We start from the raw sequence: 24,272 nt of genomic DNA on the forward strand, positions 1-24,272 counted from the left end.
AATAAATCCCCGCAGAGCGGTGTCTATAGAGGAGATATTTGTTCATTGCCGCGCTGGAGGTGAGGGGGGTTTCTCCGCCTCACCCACCCCCTTTGTCCCGTGCTGTGGTGTATTTATACAGTCAGTGTGGCTCAGTGTCACTGTGTCACTCCAACGTCATCACATACCGCTGGGACTCATTTACATGGTATCAGCTCGTGGTTATTAGATAATTCTTGTGCACTTCTTGCGCCTCCCCAATTTAGGGGCTGTCGGGGGTCAGTGATGAAGGTTTCCAAGATCATCTTCGTATCTGAACTTTTCAACTTTGTCTTTGGATCACGCACAGTTACGGTGTTCCTTGATCTGCCTGGTCTTAACCAGATAATCAAAATTCTTTGTTTTGTGGCTAACTGGCTTTCCACTTGACATTTTCTCATTAGTACTATGCTCACTTATCTCTAAAGCTAGCCACCTGGCGAGTTTTTTTCTTCTTTTTTTGTCTACTCAGCGTTAAGCAACTAGTTAACCATATACTAGCCATTACATTGTAAATAAAGTTATTTAGATCAGGTTATATAGGTATAGAAGTTGTATTTCAGGATATATAGATATAAAAAACTATGATTCAGGTAACCTAGGTATCAGGTTATACTGATATATAAAAAGTCATTACTTAGGTTATATTGATGCCAGGATATATAGATATATCAGGTTATATTGATATCTTATAACTCAAGCTATATCAGCACCTTGATCGAAGGTGACTTTGATTGAAGTTCTGTCGGCACCAGAGGCCTGGAGATGTTGGAGTGGGGACTGCAGAGAGGGGTGAGGGATCCCTAGCGTGGGATTTTGGGGGTAGGATCCGTGGGGATGGGAATGTCCTGCTCCCTTGCCAGGGCAGGGTCACACCTGAGCCAGGTGTGCAGGGCAGGACCTTGCCCTGACCCCCAGCACTGTCCCAGCTGCAGGATCTGCTTCCCACCAGCCTCTTCCTCCTGTGGCCCTGAGCCCAGCTTGGTGCTGAACAAAGGGGCTGGGCCGGGGTCATCCCCCGGCAGGGGCTGTGCACCCCCTCTGCCCCCTCCCCAAATTCCCTCTGGGGGAGCAGGAGCTGGGGCAGAAGCCCTGTGGGGAGGGACAAGGGGATGACACCGGCATGGGGAGGGGGGGGGGGGGTCACACACGCCCCGGGATCCTCCCTCACTCCCACGGTGCCAGGAAGACAAACCCCTACATGGAATCCCTGTCCCCCAGCAGCACCTTGTGGGCAGGGCCTGGGGGAAGCTCTGGGGGCTTTGGGGGAGTCAGGGCCTGGTGGTAGTTCTGGGGGCTCTCGGGGGGTCATGACTGCTCTAAAACCCCTCACAGCCCCACAACCACTCCCAGCTCCCAACCCCACAGATCCCAGCTGTCCACCCCTCCAAACCACTTCATGCAATAGAAATGGCCCCAAGATCCATCAATCCATCCTCCTGGCAGTCCCAGAGGTTCCCCTTTTCTCTGGGCTCCCCAGGTGGGTGCCAGAGGGGCTCCAGGGGTACTGCCTGCTATTGATACATATTATAATATTGGCTTTTCGTAAATGTTAAAATGGATTCTATATGTGTGATGTTAAAGTAACTTTGTTATAAAGATACAGGTTTTATTTCTTTTAAGATGTACTTGTAGTTTTCTTGTTATGTCTAGGCTCTGAAGTAGGGTTTGTCATTGTCATTGTGAAACCAAGATTAATCAAGGATTAATACAGAAATAGATGTTCTAATCTATCCTTACACTTCTGCTGGTCCCTAGGAAGGCTGGTGGGTGATTTCTGTCTGTGTTCAAATATTTAAAGTAACAACATCTAGTACCACACTTTATATTTCAGCTAAACAATTTAATGGCATCTTAACATTGTTTTCACAATCTTATAACGTGCATATTTTACTCCTTATGAAGCTGAAATCTTTTAAAATACAAGTAATTCTACTGAAATTTTAGAAGTTTCAAAACCGTTTCAACATACTGAAAACAAAACAGTCTAAAAAGATAGTCTAACAGCCATTAAAGTGCAGGGAAAAGCAAGAGGACTTCAGGTAAAAGTACATACATTTAACAGCTACATTTCTTCCACTAAGTATTTATGTGTTAAGAAAAACAGAGTAAATTTAAAAGAACAGAAGTTCTTTAAAACCAGAATCTCTAATGCCAGAAACAGCTTCGAAACAACTTTCTATGTAGTTATATTTATTTCAAAATTTAAAATTGGCTAATTTGTGTCCCAACATTTTGAAGCACAAGGGAGGAAAGGTGGAAAATGCTCTGCAGGGGGACGTAGTTATAGATCTATAAAGTTTATAGTGTAAAGGAATGAACATAGTATTAAACACACTGAGTGTGACAGAAAAATGCAACAAAGTACTAATTCTGAGAGAAAAACAACCCTGTGGTGGCACCAGTAAGCAGTGGATATTTCTGCATTTTAAGCAAAGAACTTTACAACATCTTTAATTTTTCTTTTCCTGTCCATTTTGGAAACGGCAATCCACCCCGCCTCGCGCATTCTCCTCATGGTTTTGAGTTTCAGGGCAGAGCCTGGAGATTTCACATTGGATGGAGCTGGTGTCTAGGAAGGAAAATAAAGCCATCCATTAGTTTCTGTAAACAATCTGATTAACTGTTTGCTTTAATCTTATGAAAGGCTAACATACCTTTTTTGGTGCTGTGGAATGTAACTGTGAAGCTTGTGGATAATCGTTGTACAATTTTTTAAACATTTCTTCTTCTGAGACTATGCTCTAATAAATTAAAAAGTTACTTAGTTACACTATATTAAAAAATACTTTTTCTTTCCCCCTAAAGATATTAAACTATGAAAAAAAAAGTTTATATGTCATTATGAGGCATAACAGTTCAATAAAAAGAATGTTAATTATGTACATACAACTACAATTCCAGAAAGAACCAATAAAATAAAAATATACATGTAAATACTGGCTTGAATGTGGAAGTCCAAACTCTTTATCTTCATTCTTAGACACAGCAGTGAGCACAAAGGACTGTTCAGCACATGATTTGTTCTCTGACTCTTACCAGGAGGTCAGCGTGCTCAGAACTGTCTGACTGGGTATCCAGCTGGAGAAGCACTTTCTGCTTTTTCCTTGTGCTTTGCTCTGAAGGCAGGTTTGTGCTTCTTCCACTTTGCATTTTATCTATTGGAGGAGTCTTTATAATATATGTCTGGGAAAGAAAACATTTATATTTTTAGATTGTATTTTATGGGGTAAGTAGAGAATCTAAACGCAAACTCATGACCCAGTTTACAGTCTGAGTGTCCAAGAAGACACCTGAGAGACATGGTGGAACTATTATCCTTCCATCCAAACATGAAGCAAAAACTCAAACAAAGTGGGATGGGGTGGAAATATATTTTTTTGGTCACCAAACAAGGAGAATGAAGAGGAAGCTATGGAAGAGCTGAGTTTCATGGCACATTTATTTAAGTTCTTCATGCTCATCTGCAGAAATTCAGGTTATTCTGAACTGTAGCCACTACATGTGGACTATATCAAACATCTAAGAAAATGGAAACAAACAAAACTTCAGGAAAAGACTTTCAGAGAAATATTGATAGCTATGTCAAGATTGGTGTTACTTAAAATAGTCTTTTCACTAGAAGTTAAACTGAGAAGCATTGCAATGGTCCAGTGCAGTCCTTTTTTTGAAAGATAACATCAAAATGGTGCTGGACTCTATTGTTCCAGTATGAAAACCACAAGTGAACTTCTGACAGGGAAGAAGGGTAAGTTCTGCAGTCAGGACTACTTTGATACTTTGTCAATTTTTACAGCTATATAAGCTTTTTTCTCTTCCACAGAGAAAAAGTGCCTTTACAAATGGACACTTTTAAGACTAAGTAAAACAATTCTAGAGATACAAAGCAACAACTGAGCAAGAAGTATTACACACTGGGAGCTCTTCCAGAAACTGCTGTCTGATATCCCCATGGAATGGCATGACCCTTTAAAATCCCTTCTAATCCCAGGGAAAAAAAGAAAAAAAAAATCTACAGAGAAGTAAGAAATACAGGCAGAAAAATGCAACAAGAAAAATTCACTGTTAGGAGTTACAAAACTTCAGTGTTGGACTGCCCAAGGGGCTTCCTGTGCAGGTACAAAAGGAGACTTTTTTTTCTTTTCCACCATGTTGACTTCCGTAGGAATATAATTTGGAGACTTTCTATTTTTGATATGAATAGATTCACTGTATAGATCTAAACAAGGTTTAGGAGTCTCAGGAACATAAATTTGTATTTTCTATAATTTAAGAAGTTTTGAGTTAAAAGCATTCCAATGTCTTTTGTTGAATGCAAATAAATTATCATGGCACTTCAATTGATTCTACATATACAAATACTACCAAATTCTAAAATCAATTAAAAAGTAAAAGTTACCTTGTGTTTCTTTTCACTTTCAAGAATCATATTGCGAGACTGCTGTTTTACAAGATTCTCCTAAAAAAGAGTTATGTGACAGGAAGTAAATATTTATTTGAATTCAGTTGTTAAAAATCTTCTTGGTGTTATTACAGAACACAGTCTATAATCACAGACCTACAAAGTTCACACAAATATATGACCAGATTTAGTACAACCTCAGCATTCAAAAGTCATTGTTTTTCTATTCAGTTTCATTTCTTATATAATTTCTCTTACAGCACAAGCCCAGGCCACACTGAGAGGTTGTCATCTCTCACCCACACTGCTCAGTTAGTAAAAGACTCCACCTTTTCTTCAATTTCTGCTTTCAGTTGTTCTTTAAGGGATGACAGTTCACTTTTCAAACGTGACAGCTCATTTTCCTAAAAACAATTAAATAAAGGGTTAAGGTAAAAGAACATGGTGTCACTAAATTCAGTGAGGGGAAGGAAGGAAAGAAGTGCTCCAAACGTCAGAACTGAGATTCTTTTGCAAGCTGTAGTGAGGACTATAATACAACAAACTGTCTCCCTGTAATTCACAAAGCACATGGGGGAATGCAGAGATCCACTCCCAGCCCATGAGAAAAGGTGCTGGAGTGAGTGGATGCTAAAAAGCTGCAGTCTAGCGGGAAATTCAAAGAGAGAAGACAGAGAAACAGGACCCCTGCTTCCAAACTAGAACAGCTCCTCCTGAAAAGACTACACCCCATGAACTAATAACCCATGCAAAACAGTTGTGGGAAGACTGTTTGCCTGTGAGAGGGACTCACGTTGCAGCAGGTTGGGCGGGACTGCTACTCGTAAAAATTAAAACCACACTGGAAAAGTTCACAGAGAACTGTCTCTGGTGGGAAAGACCCCACAGCACAGCAAGAAAAAGAAACTCTCTAAGCAAACTGAAAAACAATTTTTAGAAGTCACAAACTGACTAAAGATTACATGTTTTGTCTCTCTGTGCGGTCGGTGGGTAAGAGGGAGGGATTAGGAAAAAAGGTATATTAAAGGTTTATTTTAATTCTCATTACTCACTTTAAATTCTATTAATAATAAATTTTCTTGATACTATTTAAGTTTGAACCTGTTTTACCCTTGAAGTGTTTTTCTCCTAATCCTTATCTCAACTCAGGAGCCCTTGAACTTTTCTTTCCCCTCCTCTGTTCAACTATAGCAGAGAAAAATGAGTGAATATTCTTTTGTGTGCCTGGCACTTAGCCAGTATAAAACCACTACACAAGGACATCAGCCCCTTCACTGAATTATTTAACATTGGAAAGTGCTCCTTACCATTGCTCTTTCTGATGATAACTGCTTTTGCTGTTTAATTTTATATACTTTTAACTCTGCATCTTTTTCTTCGACCATTTTATCATATTCGTTCTGTGTTTAAAAAAACAAACCAACAACAAACTCAACACATGTCACTAAATGTTACAATTATAGAGCTATCCAGTCTTAAAACATCAGTAATTTTTTCACACCAGGCTCTTAAGATCCACAAAGTACCATGAAGAAACGCTGATCCTTCTGCAGAAACTGTAAAACAGAAAATGCTCGATGCAAGTATTATTCTGTGGACTGGCAGAGAGTGCTTTATTTCTATGCAGCAATACGTGTTCAGCACCTAAGAGCCAGCTGTGCTATTTTTATTAATGGTATCTGCTAAATACATTGTAAAAGAGAGTAATAGAAAGGTAAACTAAAATGTGTCAAGCTAAACTGCTGACAGTACGTAATGTCCTCAGAGAAAGAGGCCAAACTGATACTGAAAAATACTGCATTCAAAGGGTATCAAAGAAGCCTGAATTTAAAAAAAAATCTAAAAATCCTAGAAGTTTGGATAAATGGAATTTATCTGCCCATAGGAATCTTCTCAAAATCTTCAAATTAATTTGATTTTAGCTGATGCGAAGTCAAGCATGTGTTCATCTTCCTTTTCCCAGATTCAGGCCTTTTTCTGGTTTTGAAAGGTTATTAACATGGTATCCCACATTACAAGTCCCAGCAATCAGTAAAATCTCTTACCTTGTGCTTTTCCATAAGTGCCACCATTTCAGTTATCTTATGCTGACATCGAACATCAGTTTCTCTCTGTATCATTGCTGTTTCATCATAAAGCAACCTCAACTTTTCTATCTGTTAGTAACAAATTGCATTTCATTCATAAATGTAACAATGTATTTTTTTTACATCTACATTTAATTTCCTCTTCCCCCCCTGGGTGCAAAGTATGTAGTCCCACTTGGGCTTCATTTGCTTTTAAGGTCTGTTTCAAATCCCACATCTTTTATGCAGATTGTTAAAATGGGCAAGAACAAAGGTACATCCATAGCAGGCAAGTTCGCTTCAAACCAAAAGGCCATTTCAAGCACTCTGCCCCAACATTTCTTAGCATTACCATCAAAAAATGTGTGGGCAGAAAAATACTAATATGGGATAAGTTATAATCTAATTTAACTATGCTGACTTTATACCAAGGGTAGAATTTCTTTGAACTGCATCTTGAAAGAAAGAATTTTTAACAGAGTTCTTATTTTCAAAGACATATTCAAATACTTCAACTTAAGCATCTAATGCACTAAAGCTTTGCTCACAGGTATACACAAGAAGTTCCATTTATGTTGATAAGACTGAAATGTAAGAGCAAGGACTCCGGCCAATAAAGTTTCATATAAACATATTAAATTTTAAAAAATTTAATTGCAGTAAAAATTAACACCTCTCACCTCTTCGCGAAGTTTATTTTCATTTACTTTTCTTGTTTCTATGTCTTTTTGATAGATGTCAACTGCTTCCTTATGTTGCTTGTTCATATTTTCCATCTCTAATTGCAAGTTATTCACCTTTTGAGAATGCAGAATTGCTAATGTTGTTTGTTTAGGAATTGCTACATTAATAATTTTTTCTTACCTCTTATTTTTGAGCAGAAACTCAAAAATACAGTTACTTTTCAGGTATATGATTAAAATGTTTCCTATTTAAAAGATCAGCTTTTTTTTAAATAAAGAACTGAACTTTGGCCTGAAGTGAGTTAGAAAATACTGAAAGAAACAATGGTAACAGCACAATGGGGAAGACTGCCCTAAGCAGTCACCCTAAATGCTGTGAATGCCTCAGAAAAAAACAAATACAGATGGAGATTTTATTCCCTCTCTTGTAAATCTATATAAAATTTTCACAGGTTTTATGGTACATTTTCCTCCCAGCTGTGCGTTTTCATTACAGTTCTTCCTTGTAAGTTTATCACATGAATATCCTCAAAAAAGTCCACTTTTCTTCAAGTGCAGTACCCAGAGCTGGACACAATATTCCCATCAGAGGGATTGCTACAGCAGAACACATTTAAAGAACAGCCTAAAGTGAAATATATATATATATATATATATATATATATATATATATATATACAGAATTTATATATATATATATGAATTATATATATATATATATATATAAAATGCTTTTCTGTTACAATGAGATTGCTGAACCCTGTTCAGTCCACTATCAACAAAAGAAAAAAAAAAAAAAAAAAAAGAAAGGAACAGATTAGAAACATAATTAATTACAATGTGAAGTCCATCCCTTTTAAATGTGCAATACTCAGTGCCCAATGATTAAAAATGGAAGCATCTTCTAAAAACTATGAGCTCATTCCTGCAAAATCTATATCCCAGATCCATAAACCAGTTCAGAATGTATTTAACAAGTATTATCATTAGTTACACTGGGACTTAAAAACACTCACCTCATCTTCTATGTGATGTTCTTTAAACCTACCTTCCCTTCATAAATATTGTTTTTCTTGCTTTCTGCAGTAATTTTCTTTTTCAGCACCTTATTCTGTTGAAATAAAACAAACACTGTACCTTAATAAGTTAATAGAATTATGTAATGGTTTAACTGCATCAAAAATGTCAGAATCTTCAAAATTCCAGCTTTCATCAGGCAAATAACTGTCTGTTGTGCAGCTCAGGTTCCAGAACAATTCTTCAAACAAAAGAATGCTCAACTAATTTCTGTGATAATTACTGTTTCTTCATGACCTTAAGAAAGGCTCCTCCTCAGCAACAGCAGGGAATAACAAATGAGGTGCAGAATCGGAATTAAAACTAAGATGCTGCTGACAGAAGATGTGAAGATGTCATGACAAAAAATACAAGTTATCTATTTTTACAGTGAAGTTACTACAATTTGTGCTAGTGCAGAATTCTTTTCTACTAGTGGTAACTGAGGTACTTATTACAAGTACATAAACAATACTATGTACTAAATGAAAAAAAGTAGAGGTTTATTAAAGATATTATTTTTGTAATTGCTTTTTTTCAAATTAAGGCTCATTTAACAAATCAAGTGATTCCAAAGATGACTCCTTAATTTGCTCAGGGTTAGGATAAGAAAGGAAAATTTTTAAATTACATAGGTGTATCTAAAGATATCACTGCAGACACAAACCTCCTGAAAAGTCAACCCAAAATACCACGTGTTTATGTATTTGTGACATTTAAAATCTCTACACACCTCCTGCTGCAACTCTTCAATGCATTTGGTTTTATTTTCCACCTGTTTCTTTAAATTATTCATCTGAAAGAGATATTTCAAACATTCATTAGTAAGTTCTAAAAATAACTCCCTATATTAGCAATTCCTGTAAGTGTTCTCAAACATGCACTTGCACCAGTCTGGTTTATTCCAATGGGACTGAAACAAGCTGATGTGTTAGAATGATCAGAGTTTTAGCCATAATGTACTACAAGATGTTAATTAATAGCAGTGAACCAGTTCCTTAGTGGTTATAGAGTTAAGAAAGAAGAAGAAAAAACCCTCAGTATCTTCACAATTTAAAAAAATACAATTGTATGTAGTTCCCTACAAACCATGAAAAAAATAATTTCCCCAATTATTTTCTAGAATCTTCAACTGCTTTTCCTCTCTTGAAATTTCATTTTCAATACTCTTAATCTGAAATTATAATTGCAAATCTTTGACTTTTACAAGGAAATTTTGAAATCCATTCTAATGCTAAAAACCCCAGGTTGCTTTGAAACAATAGAAAGAAAGTAAAAATATTTGAATCTATTTAAGCTAAAACTCATATTACATATAAAAAGCTAATCCAGAGCCCAACCATCACTGAGTGGGTATAAGAAATAACAGAAAAGCAGGGCCTCTGTTTGCCTGAAAACAAACAAATCTTTAATATTAAACTTCCCAACAAAGAGTAAGCATCCCAGTGACTGTGCTTGTCTTTTGAAACAACAGGGCTCAGCATGTGGACACACAATGTCACAGCTGGCAGCAGCTGTGAAAGAAGAAAGCCTCTGGCAGAGATCACATCCCCCCAGGCAGAGTTTTGCAGAAAAAATCCCAACAAAGATTTTACATTTAGATTCTGTCCTACAGATTATGTAACATATTTTCATGACACACATCGTGACGTACGTTTTCTTCTCTTTCATCCAGTGTACTTTTAACCTCTTCACCTGTCTTTGCCATTTTCTCCTTCAAAGACTCCAGTTCATTTCTAAGTGCCAAATTAACAAGCATAAGTAAATATTTACTTATTGCCTTTAACTTATTTTCAGTACTTCTAGTAAACCTGTATTTTATTTTCTAAAAAGAGCTGCTAATGTTGATGGGAACTGCATAAGCTGCTTAATGAAAATGTTCTTAAAATGAAGCAACATGCCTAATAAGTCAATATGTGAAATGTCCATACTTTTTTTAAGTAGAAAAAGATGTTCCAGCTAACCTAAGGAAAATACATCCTAACCTGGAATATTGTAATGCAGCTGTGAAACATGGGAGGTTGCCTGTCTATTGAACTGATGATACAGAGACTTCTGCAGAGAGTAACACGAATCCAGTTTTGCCTTGTCACATTTAATCATAACCTTGAACTTCCATTTTAATTTCCTTCACCCCTAAGATATCTAATGCAAAACAAGATAGCTCTTTCTATGTAATACAAAATGATGGCAAACGTTCCTGTAGCAATGGGTATTTCTAATCTGAGAGAATTTCTACTTGGCCAAAAGCAATTCTGAATAATTTCTGTTTAGCTATATAATCTAGAAAAACATTCACCAAAAAACCCCAGAAAGCAGCATATGAACACAACTAACTATTTGAGTCTACTTCCTTTAACAATATCAGATACTAATATTTGTTTTTACTTGCCTTAGCTGGCCATTTGCCTCTTCTAGGTTTTCAACTAACTGCTTTGTATTTTCTTCTTTTTTCTTACTATCCTAAATAAAGACCCGTGTCAGCAAAGAAATGAAATTCAAAGCAACTTCTTAAAAAATTCAAAGACATCCAAAGCGCACTGACCTGCCTTACTCACAAGTGTAAATACACTTCCTTTCCAATTCAAACACAAAAAATGGTTCAGGTACTCTACAGAACCATGTCATGTTGCAGCTCATCATCTGATTTGTCAAACTGAGCACTTTGTAAAATTGAGCATTATCCTTTAAAAAAAGCTGGAAGTTTATAACTTGCCTCTTGCTGTTCTTGCAGTTTCTTAAGTTCTGCAGCCACAACATTTTTCTCTTGTGCTATTTGTTCTTTCTCTAGTGAAAGCTTATTGAGATACACTGTTAGTTGTTCGTTCTTTAACCTAATTTAAAACAAATGGCCAAGAGGAGTAAGAACATATAATTTGAAATCTCCTCTTAAATTAAACATACCCATTATCAAGTGTTATTCCATGCTGAAAAAAGTCCAGGCCTTTATCTACAAAGCTTTGCAGCAAAGTCATGGGGGGGATATAAAAAGGTGACAGAAGAGGGAAAGAAAACCAGAGTCAACTTTTACATAAATATAATGGTTAGTGAAGATGATGTAGTTCAAAGCAAGATTTAACAATGAATTCAGAAACTTTCTCTTCTTGTTAAACAAGTCAAAGATACATGGAACAACTACAGATGTCATAGAATACATACAAATAGACAAAGTGTAATTTAGAAATGTAAGTATATAATCAATGTCATACTATGTGGTTCAAAACTTTCATTAGAAAACAATCATAGTTCATTTCACTGTGTATTAAAGCAACTTCTACGTAACATACAAAAAAATTAAATATTATATTTTCAAAATAGTCATACGCCTCTTGTTCAAGATCTGTTTTCAGAGTCACAAGCTGGTTTAAATAATTCTGTTCCTTTTCAGCTGTACTAGTCAGCTGTGCTTTCAAATAAGGGATTTCTTTCTGCAAAATGAAAAGGAAGACTTTTGAGTATACATGTGTAAACTACAACTCATGGAGGTTATCAGACATGAACTAAGAGCACAAGGCTTTCAGAAGAACCAAATAACATCCATGTCACGGATTATCCAGACTGTATCTCTACATATCTCTGGTGGGATATGGAAGTGGTGTGAGACAGTGAATTCTGACACCAATGCTGTTTATGTCCCCGGCTGTGAGTTTAACTACCCAGTCTACTAAAAACTACTAAATTAGATTCCTTGGACATGATTTTAAAGAAAGACATTTGCTTCAGACTTCGTAAGTTTTTGCATTCATCTAAAAAAAAAAAAAAAAAAAAAAGACCAAATAAGCATCAGAGAATTCCAGTTCTATATGACAGAATAGAAAGGCAATCAACAGGGCTGTGTCTTCATCCTTGGCATAGCTACTTGTAGGAGGGCAAGGGGCAGCAGTCAGGCTCCTCTACACAGGAGCACAGAGCATCTCCTGCTGTCACTGTGAGGAGCAGAGCAGTTCAGGGTGGGACACTGCTCTGTGTGCTATTTCTATGTATTTGTATACAAGTCATGATTGTAACTTCACTATTTATAAAAACATGTTACTATTGCCCTACTTCAGACCTCTCTCATTTGGAAAGCATTTTCATTTCTCTCTCCAAATTTTTCTCTCTGCAAATTTTCTACAGTAGCCTCAAGATTCTTCTTCAGTATAAGTCCTCCAATTTGCCCATTTTGGAAAATTAGTGAAACTCAGTTCAGAACACTCAATGCACAGATTACAACAACAAGCAGACATGCTAAAATGCACACCTGATTTCACACTATCTTAACTTTAGCTGATACGGTTTCTTGTTAGACTTGTAAATATAAAATCATAATGAAAATAAACCTCCATTAAGAGTGTATTTCATATAGCTTAGACTTCTGTGACAGAAAATAGGCCTGTATCACAGTGGGGTTCACAGAGCTAGTTACCTTCCTGTAAGTAAGAAAAAATGGGAAAACTTTATGTCCAGAGGGAATGGCATTTGAATGGGCATGAAAAAAGAAGGAAATAACCAAAAACCTTGACAAGGAAAACCAAAACATGGGAGATAAGAAAAACCAAAATCATCAGAGACAAGAAAAGCCAAAACACAGGAGACAAGAAAAACAGTAGCAATAAAGAAGTTCTTCAAATAAAACACTGAGATTTTGTGTGAAAAGGTTTAGCAGAAATGTTAAGGTAGACTAGACGGTGTTTATTTATGGAATTTAAGATACTTACAAAGCAAGAGGAATTTCAATACCATGAGATTAATAAAATGAACATTTACCAGAGTTTCTGACAGCTCTTCAAGTTGCACTTCTTTATCACATTTTACTTTAGTCATCTCTTCTACAGCACATGCAATGTAAAATTAATGGAACAGAAATATTTTTTCATATTTAGTAGGCAGTATAAAACATTTACCCTTTTGCAATACCCAGTTCTCAAAACTTGTTGGATTAAGTTAAGAAATTGTAAAGCTAATTTATGACTTAAACTAAATGTGGACTTGAAAAATAATTAAGAAAGACATTAGCAAACCCGTATCTGAAGAAAAACTAATTATTTATCTTAAATGAAATTGAGAGCCTATTATGTTTTCCACAATTATGGTTTCAAATGAACCATGGACTGTAGGACTAGAATATTCTCCAAGTATTGATGCATCTGCATTGTTCCACAAGAAAAAAAAATCTGAACAGCTGAAGGTATCACATGGATATGCTGAAAAAGGAAACCAGCCGTTACTAACTTCCAAATGTTTTCTATGTGCACATTCCCAATGCTGGTATTTTTTGCAAGTACACAACACCAAGGTCGTGTTTGGTGTGGAACTCTCACAGGTCTCATCTTGCCCTGTTCTAGACAAGCATTAGCAGATCCCTCTTGAGCACCTCTCCATAGATGCCCTCAACGTAGACAGAGACATCCAACTGCATTTCTCATCTGCCAGATGAGATCTGGGGCCATGTGCTGCACCCCAGGAAAACCACCCTGAAGGCAGATCTCTTACTCTGGGGACTAAGGAGCACATCCCTAGAAACCACATGCTATCAAAGCAGTGTTTAAAGACAGCCCCTGCCAGCATCATTCCACATCCAGCATGGGGAGGGTCTACAGAAACCTTAATGGGAGGGTTTTATATCTGCTACAAGCTACAGAAGTCACTTCTGGCACCTGCAGTGCTACTGGTCTTAGCTGGAAACCAAAATTACTTCCATGAGAATTCATGCATGGATGGTCTTACTATTGGAGCTCTGCACAGCACTGCCTTTGGCTGTTGCCAGTACCAATGACTGCCAAAGAAAAGGGAGTCAGCTGAGTAAAAATAAATTTAAGCATTCCTGACAGGTATTGTAGAATCATTTCTCCAGCTAATAGAGACAGTCCATTTCCAGAAAACAGCAGAAAACATTTTTATTACTGCCTAGCTCATTTTCTGCCTTTCTACAAGCCTTACCCAGTTCAGCAGATTTATTTTGCAGCTCCAAGGTAAGCAGCTTTGAATCATCTTCATATTTCTTTAATCTAAGAAAATGGCAATTAAAAAACCCCAAATGTATAGTACAAAGCACTGCATTTGAAATTTAAAGGACAGTAAGACAAAGTCTTACCACAAGCACTTTTAAGAACATTTACCTTTTAACAGGCAGATGATATATCTGCCTGCAACTCATATCAAATTTCACTTTTACAACTTCAGAACAGTAGACATAAAAGTAAACAAATATATAGTTACAAAAATCTGTATTTCTTAAAGACAGAATTATGAAACTTGGAGGAGGTAAAAATTTACTTTTATAGACCAGTATCAACTATCACAAATAAAAAAAAATACATTAAATTCTCTGCATTTAGACCACTGTGTCAAAAAACCTCCAAATTTCAGCTTCATTTCCAGCTGTTCTTGGTTTTGTCATAGACTGCAACCCGTAAGATCACTCTTCCAATTTAAACTCTTTAATTTACCTATTTTGCTCTTTTTGCAGCAAGCTTTTCAAATTGGCAGTAGAAGTCTCAAACTCCTCTGTCAGGGCTGCCAGCAAAGCCTTCATTTTTTTACATTCTTCCTCCTTTTCTTCCTTTTCTCTGGTAACCTGAATTAATGTTTTCACTGTAGTCTGGAATTCGGTTTCTAAGTTCTTTTGAGTAACCTTCAAAACATTATATAATTTCTAAACATGTTTTGCAACAAATAGCTACAGCTGCTTCATATCTAAAGTATCTATAATTATTTATGCAAATACTCATCTAGTCTATTTATGCTGTAAAACTATAAGCAAGGTGTACCTCTGCCTTTTGCAATGAAATTTTAGCCTCTTCCAGCTCCGCCCTCAAATGTTCTTGACTGACCTGGGATTCCTTTAACATTTCTTCTTCATGTACTAAACAAAAAAAGATGTATGTTTATGTTTTTTAAAATAGGATATTTACTAAAAAAATGCTGCTAAAAATGGAAAATTACATACATTTAAAGAATTTAATTTAGACCAATGGTACTGACATCATATACTATAAAACACTTTGAATATAGATGGCTTAAAATATTGAAAATCAAGTTTTGAAAAGTAAATTTCCTCAGTGACACCTGTATGACTGTAAATTTGCAAAACTGAAGCAATGTATTTTCCCCTTGCAACTTTCAAAAGCTCTCACTGCTTGACTTGCCCTAAAAACTACTCTGCCAGTCCTGATCCCACATGAGCAGCTTCTGTTCCAAACAAAAATAAGGCCTTCAAGACCCCAAAATTCTGCTGCCAACCAGCAACAGAATAAGACTATCATGACCCTGTTTCCTATGCGTCTATAAACAATTACATTTAAACATAGCAGACAGAACTCTTACATTTTGCTTCTATTAAGTCAGCAATCTTATTTTGTGATGTCTGCAGCTGAGCCTTGATGTCTTTTATTACACCATCTTTTTCATCTCTCTGTATGATAAGAGCTGAAATCTAGCAAAATGCAAGAAATATCACAATGAAGTCTGGAAAAGGGACAGATACTAATTTCATTTGTAGCCCAGGTATGACAAGCAGACATTTTGCTGTCATTCAAGTTAGATTAGAAAGAAAGAAAGAAAGAAAGAAAGAAAGAAAGAAAGAAAAAGAAAGAAAGAAAGAAAGAAAGAAAGAAAGAAAGAAAGAAAGAAAGAAAGAAAGAAGAAAGAAAGAAAGAAAGAAAGAAAGAAAGAAAGAAAGAAAGAAAGAAAGAATTAATGAATTTGGCTAGATATAATCTTAGCCAAATATTGATCAAGTCACATTACTCTAAACAAAAAAGCTCTCCAATTCAAATCTAAACCATGAATTCCAGTGGACTAAAGGTACTGTAACATCACTAAACTTAGCAGAATCTGACTTAAATAAAGCTTCAGATGTTATTTTGTCTTTTTTACTAATACCCAGAAACACTACTTGGCTCTTGCATTGCCCCTTTAGTCACAAATAAAGCTCTACCTATTAGATGGTAAAACTGAGCAAACCTTCTTTTCCTTTTGACTGACTTCCAGTTTGTATTCTTTTTCAAACTTGTCCACTTTTTCTGCTTCTTCTTTTACTTTCGAGACACAGTAATATCCATAGTTAACTTTCTAGCTGAAATATACTCCAAGTTCAATACAACTTCCAGTTTAAGATTGCTTGCAATTGTACAGCTGTACAATTTGTTTCCCAAGAGTAATTGTTGAGGCAATGTTTGATTTTATAATCAAAATATCTTTTTTTTGCCAGCTTTCCACAGAATTAGTCCATTACTCCATGTTTGTTGGAAGAAACAAACAGACAAGAGCATGTGAAAATGACACAGGAACATAGTAGCCTATACATATATAGAGTGAGCATTCAGCTAAAGCTTCTGTAGCTAAACACTAGTGCATTATCATCTAAATAAACAAACTACATTAAATAAGTACTGATCTCTAGACTGTACTTCACAGACAAAACTTGGACTTTGAGTGACTATTTGAAAAATAAAGTTCCAAGTTTGGCCCAGTGGAACAACAATAGAAAAGGTCAGGCAGTGAACACAGCCAGCATGAGTAAAAGAAGGGTCCCAGTGTCTCAGGGTGACCTGCTCACTATTCAAACACTTGTCTGCCCTGAGACTGCACATGTAATAAAAGCTATGAAGTACAAAATTGTTGAGCCAGTAGCTCAATAAACAAAATTCTCACATTTGAAACTCATTTCCATTCTGTCGTTCTCTGCTTGCACACGAAGCTCTTCAAATGCCACTGTCATTCTCTAAAAACAAAATTTAATATTTGAAGTTCAATATTGGAAACCCTGGAAACTTCTCCAGGGGCTGCTGCCAACCTCAGCCATTCTGAGAAACCACCAGGTAGGTGAAACAGAGTCCAAAAAGAAGACAGAAGGTCTGGCAGTCACCCAGCACTAAGCACATATCACACAGATCACATGGATCTACACCCCACGTGCCGCTGCGCTTTCTCCAGTGAATGTGCTTTATATAATACAAAAATAATTCTTGAAAAGGGATTGAAAACCCGGCTCCCTGCATCACACATGACATGATACACACACACGATGGACACAAATAACATCTTAACATGTTACATAAACATGTAACTCAGCTCAGCAAATGCACACAACTCACATTCCTTTTATCAAGCTTGGTCACTTACTTCTATGTTGAGATGAAGTTGCTCATACAATTGCATTGTTTCTTCTTTTTCCTGTTCATCTGTCAAAGCAAGAATGTACAAGAAAAGGAATACCAGCTGTCCAAGTCAATATACGTAATCAGCATAATGAATTAAAAAAGGAATTATCAGCGCCATTCATATTAAATAAGTCATTATGAAACATGGTGCTAAAAGTTACAGAATGTAGGGAAAATGTGTATTTCATTGACACATTAAGCAAGCTCAGCTTTTAAATTTCCTTCCCAATATATTTTTTTCTGTGAAAAGTGTAATTCTGGATTCTTTTCTGTAACCATATTAATTATTATAGTATTAATGTTGTTGATAGTATTTGATAAACTGTAATCTAGGGTTTAGCACTGAATTTCTTCCTATCAGCAGAACTGTCATTATAAAATTGCAACAACACTCCATGTCCATATTTTCCTTCTTTCCTTTCACTTTTGTACATGACACTATTTTTCCCTATGAAAACAATTAAAAAGAGAACAGTAAGAAACACAGCTATCAAAAAAACCAGTACATCTATACACAAGTGTTTCTAGAATTAAGGCTAAAAAGAAATAGACACTTCTTAAGTACCAAGGATCAAGTTAGTAAAATTCTAATGATTATAATAACAATTCTAAATTTGGATATAAAGTAAAATTCCCAATCAAGACCATGTTTTAAAACCTCAAGAATTTAAACTTCATTAAGTTTTTAACTGTCTTGGTTTGTTCAGTTTCACAAGAAGAATTCTAGTTACTCATTATATTTTGAGGTTAAGACCTTTTTTCTCCACAAATGTGTGATGGCTGAAAACAGGAACTGCCAGCTCTGGAAATTTGTTCCAGAGTGCTGGGAATTTAGAGTAAATTCTAGTGCCTAAAAACAGGCATGAAGTGTCACTTCATATGTCTTAATATATTCACAGTATCCGGATGGGACTGAAAACCTTCAATGAGCTGACCAGACCTGAGGAGACCTGCCTGGCTCTGGAGTGGCTGTCAGTGGCTAATCAGGGGTGTTGGCACTGCCTCAAACCTGTATCACTGTTTAGGCACCCAAACAGCTCCCAGGCTGGCAACCTTTCAGCAAACAATTTTACTAGCTTCAAAAGTCCTCTGGATTTAGCACTACAAACCATACCTCTGTTAGACCTGCGGCTTCACTTCTAATTTTGTGAGCCACTTAAAATTCACTTCTCATTTTAAGAGCCACATCCAGTCGATCTCAACTGGAGAACTCATCTGAACAGAACAAGAGCTTTCTTCTCTTTGTGAATTTAGAGCAAGCTAGAAGTATATTTACTCTCATAAATAAAAAATAAAAAAGCATTTACATTTGCTGGTCTTCTCTGTGAAGTGAGTGCAGGTTTCCTTGAGCAGATTACACAGATGCCTCGAAGCAGCAGCTCTAAAGGAGGGAAAAATACCATTTGTTTTCACAGGAGTGCACAGTACTTTGTGTACCTAAGGAGTAGCAATGTAAATGACCTTCAAAATTTAATAGCTATATAAAACTGCCTACATGAAAACTGATTATTTTCACCACAAAAGTATATCCTTGGTTCTACTACTTACTCTTTCAAGAGATCTTTATTTTCACATCTCTCATCTTCCAGTTCCAAATGGAGTTTTTCATTTTCAAACTAATTTCATAGGGAACAAATGCAAAAAGACACTGTTATTGAAAACTACATTAGAAATGCACTTCGACTTCTCAAATCCCTCATGAAAAAGTAATTTTGGGCATCAGTAGGCAGAAGTCTGTTTTATCTGGTGTTACATGCTGAGTCATCTTTTGCATTAAAGATGTAATAATTAATGAACAATAATTTACCAGCAACTGAGACACTTACAGGTATATTCTTCATACACACACTCACAGAGAAGAAGTGCGTGCACCTTCTCAAAATAATCATTTTCTCAAGGCACAAACCAAACTGCAACAATCTTTACTATTTAATTGTATCAATTATATTGTCATACTAAATCAGGAAGCACTTAACTTCATCTATTCAATGTATACTATACAATACTGGCCTGCAGTTCTTGAATGTTTTTTTTCTGTGCCTCAATAATCTTTGTATGTTCTTGGAGTTTTCTTTCTTTCTGGTTTAGTTCTGATTCCACAGACAGTTTCCACTGCTTGATCTTCTCAGCCTCTTTGTAGAGTTTTGAGAACAATTCATTCATTGTTCCTGTGTTCTATTAAAACGGGTTCCACAATTTAATCTCAAATACTATCTAATTAATATTGTTGTAGATAACATATTTATCTCCTAGAAACATCACAAGAGTAATATTTTTCCACAGATGGTGATATATGCTTATATATGATCAGGAGCCAAAGTTTAAATCTTTGTGCATCTTCTCTGTATATATCAAAACACATCACAGAGCACATAGGAGAAACAAACACAATGAAATATCCCAAACCACCTTCAGACATCACCATCAATAGATGGTCTTAAAGACATGGATAACTGCAGTCCACCAAAACCAATAAAACTTTTGCTAGAATTGTCAATGAACCCGAAATTCCTTCTAGTAGGTTCTTCACACCATTTCTTTCCTCTCCTTCTGACAGACACCGCTGAGTTAAGTAAAAGCAGCGTCAGAGACTTTGCCCAAGAGTACCTGTGATATTGCCATTAATGCACACACAGAGCAGGAAGAAAAACCACCACACTCATGCCCTTAGGACACTTTGAAAGTGTCCTACAAGCAGCGCTGGGCCAGTGGTCGAGGCAGGAAAGAGCAACGCACGCCCAAAGGGCCGTGGGGTTCATGTGCAACACCCCTGAACACCGTCCTTGTTTTGGCTGCGTCACAATATTGTTACAGTCCTGATGGTACTTTAAAAGCTGCTAGAATTAAAAACGTCTGGTCTTCAGGGATATGAAAATCAGCAGGGAGAGCGCAAGAAATGTGGTTTATTTTGTGGTAGCAAACAGTGTTTTGTAGCTGAAAGTACAGAAGCTATTGCAAAAGAATGAGCTTTACTGAGTTGTGCTAAAGCAGAAATATGCTGGTAAATACGCTGTGAAAAGAATCCAGTGCTTGAAGAAACCACTAAATTCATTGTTTTCCAGATAAAATAAAGCCAGACAAGGCAATTGGGATAATCTACTTCAGTTTTCCAAAGAATACTCTGACTTCAACCTTTCTGCCCCTCAACAGAATATTCAGAACCAGTTCCACAAGGATACTTAAGGGTTTAAATCTTACTCTAATTAAAGCTCACAGACTTCATAGGCACTTCAAACAAAGAAAAAACCAACAACAAGATTGCAGTCACCTTAATTTTTAAAGATCTGTCTCCAGGCATGTTCACTAAATCACAAATATCTCCTCTAAGTGATTCAGCTTTAAACAGGAGACAGAAAACATTATTCCCTTTTGACTGCTTCCTTTAGTCCTGAAATACCTAATGAATAATGCTTTAGGCACTGATTGGGAACAAATTCAAAATACCCCAAGGAATTAGATATGCAGAGTTGATACTTAGCTGACCTCTTCATCTACTTCAGAGCAAAGTTTTACTTGCTGTGAAATTGTATCTGAAACATGAAGAGATTTTGATCAATATATTTCTAAAAAAAGAAACAGTGAAACTGTACTTAACAGTTACAGATAGGAAACTGTGAGACTACTCATGAAAATTAAAACTTGGCAATATATAAAAATCTAAAGAATGTACATGGTAAATATTTTAATTGTACCTGAATCAGTGATTTCGCCACGGTTCGACATGTTGAATGGCAACTTAAAATCATCATCTGAGCATTTGTTAAAACCCTGCACAAATTTAAAAATTAGTTTCTTATGGGTAGATTTGTAAAGAAGAATTATAAAATCCAGAAAAAAATCACTACAGATGATAGAAAATAGAATATTAATGAAAACAGAATTTTTATATTAATGAAAATAGAATTTTTCATTAATAAAACAGCTGCCTACAATTTTCAAAGCCCAAGGAATTGGTAATGGCTTTGGAACTCGCTTGCTTCTTACTTCACAGTGGTTTACCAAACTGTTGGTCTCCTGCAGTTTGCTTTATAGACTGTGGCCAAAGGGGAAGCTTTCAATGCAAGGAACTCAGCGGCTCCTGCCTGTCTGGGCGCAGGCACATGGTAAAGGACTCAAGGAGACAAATTACTTTTTTGAAGACCAGTAGTTGATATTTCTTTTTTGCTTTACTTCCAAGGGCAGTTCTAAACCACATCTGATTATGTTTCAGCATGAAAATACCTTTTTACAAGGTTTTTAAGTCACAGAAGTTCATCCTGTAAACGGCTAGCTCATCTGCTGTCATAATATCCCGTTTGAATCTCAACATATTTCATAAGGAGCTTCGACATGAAAAAAATAACTTGTTGAATTCCCACAACTCAGTGTGGGGACAGAACATTTTCACTGCACACTTGATGTGGTGAGACCAAGATATCAGTGCCAGTGCGAGCATCCGAGTGGGGCACTGCTCGCTCTCTGTGCTCAATTACCCATACCAAATGCGGATTTACAACACAGAGCAGATGCTCGAGAAGATGATGCCCTTCAGTTTTGACAGAAAGTAACAACAGAAATCTGTGGAATTCAAACCGAAGATGTTCCCCGGGCACCAGTCTAGACATATGCACTGTAGTAAGTCCAGCGCAGGAGCCGTCCTGCCGCATGCAGGGCAGGTGTGTGTGGCTCTGCCGCAGCACTCCCCGGGCACAGCACTGTCCCCGTGTCCCCGGGGAAAGGCCCCTCCGCTTTCCCCCCCGCCCCCTCCTCAGCCACGGCCTCCAGAGCAGCACAGCCCGAGGGGACGGCCGGGGCGGGGGGGTAGGTGTGGGCCGCCCTCAGCGACCCCGCGGCCGAGCGTTCACCTGGGATCTGCCCGCAGACACCTGCCCAGCACTCAGGCGCGGCGGCATGAACAATTTAAACGGGTTTTCCTTTTCCATGGCCCCGATACAAGGGCGGGCCGCAGCGCCGGCAGCTCTCGGCGGGCGCTGAGGGCAGGCGCGAAGGGCGGGAAGCGGCAGCGGCCCCTCAGCGCGGCGGGCGGGGGCGCCGCCTAGCGGAGCTCGCGGGGCGCAGGGCGCTGTCCGGCCCGGCCCGGCCGGACAGAGCGGCGGCCGCGGGGCCATCGGGGCCATCGGCGAGGCTTCCTCGTCGCCCGTGGACACCAAAGAGGTCCAGGAGCTGCCCGAGGGGTAGGTGGGGATGTTGCCGTGGTCGCCGGCCGGGGGGACTCAGCGGGACCTTCGCCGTCGCGGGGAAAGCGGGAGAGGTCTGAGGGGAACTGGGGGCCCCGGCGGGGAAGGGGGGGGGGGTCCCGCCTGCACAGGGAATAACTGGGGGGAGCCCAGTCCTCCTGTGACCCCCCATGTTGTAAATGGCTCCCCCAGAAAGGTCGGTGGATGGGATGTTGTGTGCTGGGCGCTGGAGCGTTGGGAGCTCCGGAAGGAGCCGCAGCAGAGAAAGGCAAGGCCCGGAGAGCTCCGGGGAGTGTTGTGTTGTGTTATTTAAATTGTTCTGTTCTTTTAAGTGGTTTAACCCCTATGTAAGTGGTCCTGCCCTCCCTTGCCTCCTTCGGTCCCAATGTCAATCCTTTCCTTCCTCCACCCCTCTTCCCTAGAACCTGCTGAGTTATTCCTGTAACCCCACCCCGGGGTCTGTCTGTCCCTCGGCAGCCCTTCCCCTCCACCTAGGAAGTTCCATCGGGGGCGTCGAGTGATAGGTCAGACACCGGGGGTCCCCTCCTATCAATTTCCCAATTGGTGCCAATCCAATTCCCTGGTTTCCACTCCCCGCTGTCACTCCACTGGTCCATGGAAAGACCATCCCCTTGTTTACACCTCCTGTTAAATACTGTTGCACAACCTGCTTCGGGGCTTCTGCAGGCTGTTCGTCCCTGGATCGGGAAGCTCTTTGGAGTCCCCTAATAAATCTGGACTGAGACCCTCTAACAGAAGTCGACTCCTTCTTCTGTTACCACCGTTCAAGTCTTGCCTAAGGCTACGGGCCGGACCCAAAGCCGCCCTCCTAATCTCCCGGGGAACTGGAAGGTGGCCCTCGCTGCTTGCTGTGTCTAGGCAAGCCGGGCAAACGCTGAGCAATCAGTGGGGAAGACACCGCAGCACGGGAGGACGAACCTTTGCAGCGTGGAACGCGGTGAGTCTGTGGGTGCGGGACAGTGCAGGGGCAGGCCCTGGAGGCATCTCCTAAAGCTTGGCACAGCCCCAGGCAATGGGATCAGTGAGGACCGGGCTGCTGGGGGGCAGTTTGGAACAACTGTGCAGCCAGGGGTGCTCAGGAGTGTTCTGAAGGGTAGGATTGTCATACTGTGACGTGAAATAACTTACGCACTTAAAATAAGGGCTATAGCATAATATTAAAATAGAAACTATGTGATGTGAGATACTTTTTGTAACTAGCTCACGGAATGATTAAGATACGCAAGAAATTCTTCACATACAGATAACAGCAACAAGACACCAAAAATTGCAAGAGAAAAATTATTGCCTCTGTATCGGGACTGTTCAGACTTCTTCCAGACTTCTAGGAGCCAAGAAATTGACTTACAAGATGAAGGAGAGGGGCAGAAGTTAAGCAGAGGACATCTTTGTTTGAAAAGAATGCTTGAATCATGTATGAGGTGTATGAATATGCAACAGGCTATTGCTTTTAAGGGTTAATCCTTTGCTAGCAAGGTGTGTTTTGGGGCATAGCAAAGCACCCAGACGTCCATAATTCTTTGCTTTTTATTGTCCTAACTTTGATTGTCAAAATTGTTATTGCTCGAATTTTTATTACTATTTTTATAACTATTTTATTGCTATTAAACGTTTAAAATTTTAAAAACAGTGATTGGAGGTGTTAAAGGAACAACTGGATGTGGGATTTGGTGGCAAGGAAGAGTGAGTAACTGGTTGAACTTATG

The 24,272-nt window shown here is 38.3% G+C and overlaps 1 protein-coding gene and 1 long non-coding RNA gene across 7 annotated transcripts; one reads left to right on the forward strand and one right to left on the reverse strand.

The window, feature by feature from the left end:
* Positions 1–1,840: 1,840 nt before the first annotated feature.
* SYCP1 (synaptonemal complex protein 1) lies at positions 1,841–22,347 on the reverse strand. 5 transcript variants are annotated; one of them, XM_053933190.1, is made up of 28 exons: positions 22,213–22,347; positions 21,061–21,136; positions 20,852–20,898; positions 19,379–19,543; positions 18,917–18,984; positions 18,676–18,749; positions 17,331–17,389; positions 16,860–16,929; positions 16,170–16,243; positions 15,531–15,639; positions 14,975–15,069; positions 14,654–14,781; positions 14,145–14,212; positions 12,972–13,033; positions 11,550–11,653; positions 10,942–11,059; positions 10,618–10,688; positions 9,880–9,961; positions 8,959–9,021; positions 8,218–8,280; positions 7,167–7,283; positions 6,466–6,576; positions 5,728–5,820; positions 4,750–4,824; positions 4,418–4,477; positions 3,058–3,204; positions 2,676–2,762; positions 1,841–2,590 (listed from the first exon to the last, which is right to left on the reverse strand). In XM_053933190.1, exons 1-28 carry the CDS (start codon positions 22,288–22,290, stop codon positions 2,447–2,449), a joined length of 2,508 nt encoding a protein of 835 aa, XP_053789165.1. In that variant the 5' UTR covers positions 22,291–22,347; the 3' UTR covers positions 1,841–2,446. The 5 variants fall into 5 exon arrangements, with proteins under 5 accessions (XP_053789165.1, XP_053789164.1, XP_053789162.1 ...); XM_053933189.1 differs by having other exon boundaries at positions 12,972–13,030; positions 14,654–14,838; XM_053933187.1 differs by having other exon boundaries at positions 14,654–14,838.
* An 82-nt stretch (positions 22,348–22,429) lies between these two features.
* LOC128782729 (uncharacterized) lies at positions 22,430–24,196 on the forward strand. 2 transcript variants are annotated; one of them, XR_008428880.1, is made up of 3 exons: positions 22,430–22,542; positions 23,233–23,503; positions 23,767–24,196. It is a non-coding gene; the product is annotated as an uncharacterized LOC128782729 (long non-coding RNA). The 2 variants fall into 2 exon arrangements; XR_008428879.1 differs by having other exon boundaries at positions 23,810–24,196.
* The last annotated feature ends 76 nt before the right edge of the window (positions 24,197–24,272 follow it).

Source organism: Vidua chalybeata (assembly GCF_026979565.1).
Source record: "Vidua chalybeata isolate OUT-0048 chromosome 36 unlocalized genomic scaffold, bVidCha1 merged haplotype SUPER_36_unloc_2, whole genome shotgun sequence".
Taxonomy (NCBI): Eukaryota; Metazoa; Chordata; class Aves; order Passeriformes; family Viduidae; genus Vidua; species Vidua chalybeata.

What these genes read in the sequence shown, in the direction of transcription:
- SYCP1 (XM_053933187.1), bottom strand. Translation starts at nt 22,290, where the DNA reads ATGGAAAAGGAAAACCCGTTTAAATTGTTCATGCCGCCGCGCCTGAGT. An exon ending in GAGGCAAATGGCCAGCTAAG is followed by an intron (nt 9,962 to 10,617) that starts GCAAGTAAAAAC and finishes TTTGGCACTTAG; the next exon opens with AAATGAACTGGAGTCTTTGA. An exon ending in AAAATAAACTTCGCGAAGAG is followed by an intron (nt 6,577 to 7,166) that starts GTGAGAGGTGTT and finishes TGTTACTAACAG; the next exon opens with ATAGAAAAGTTGAGGTTGCT.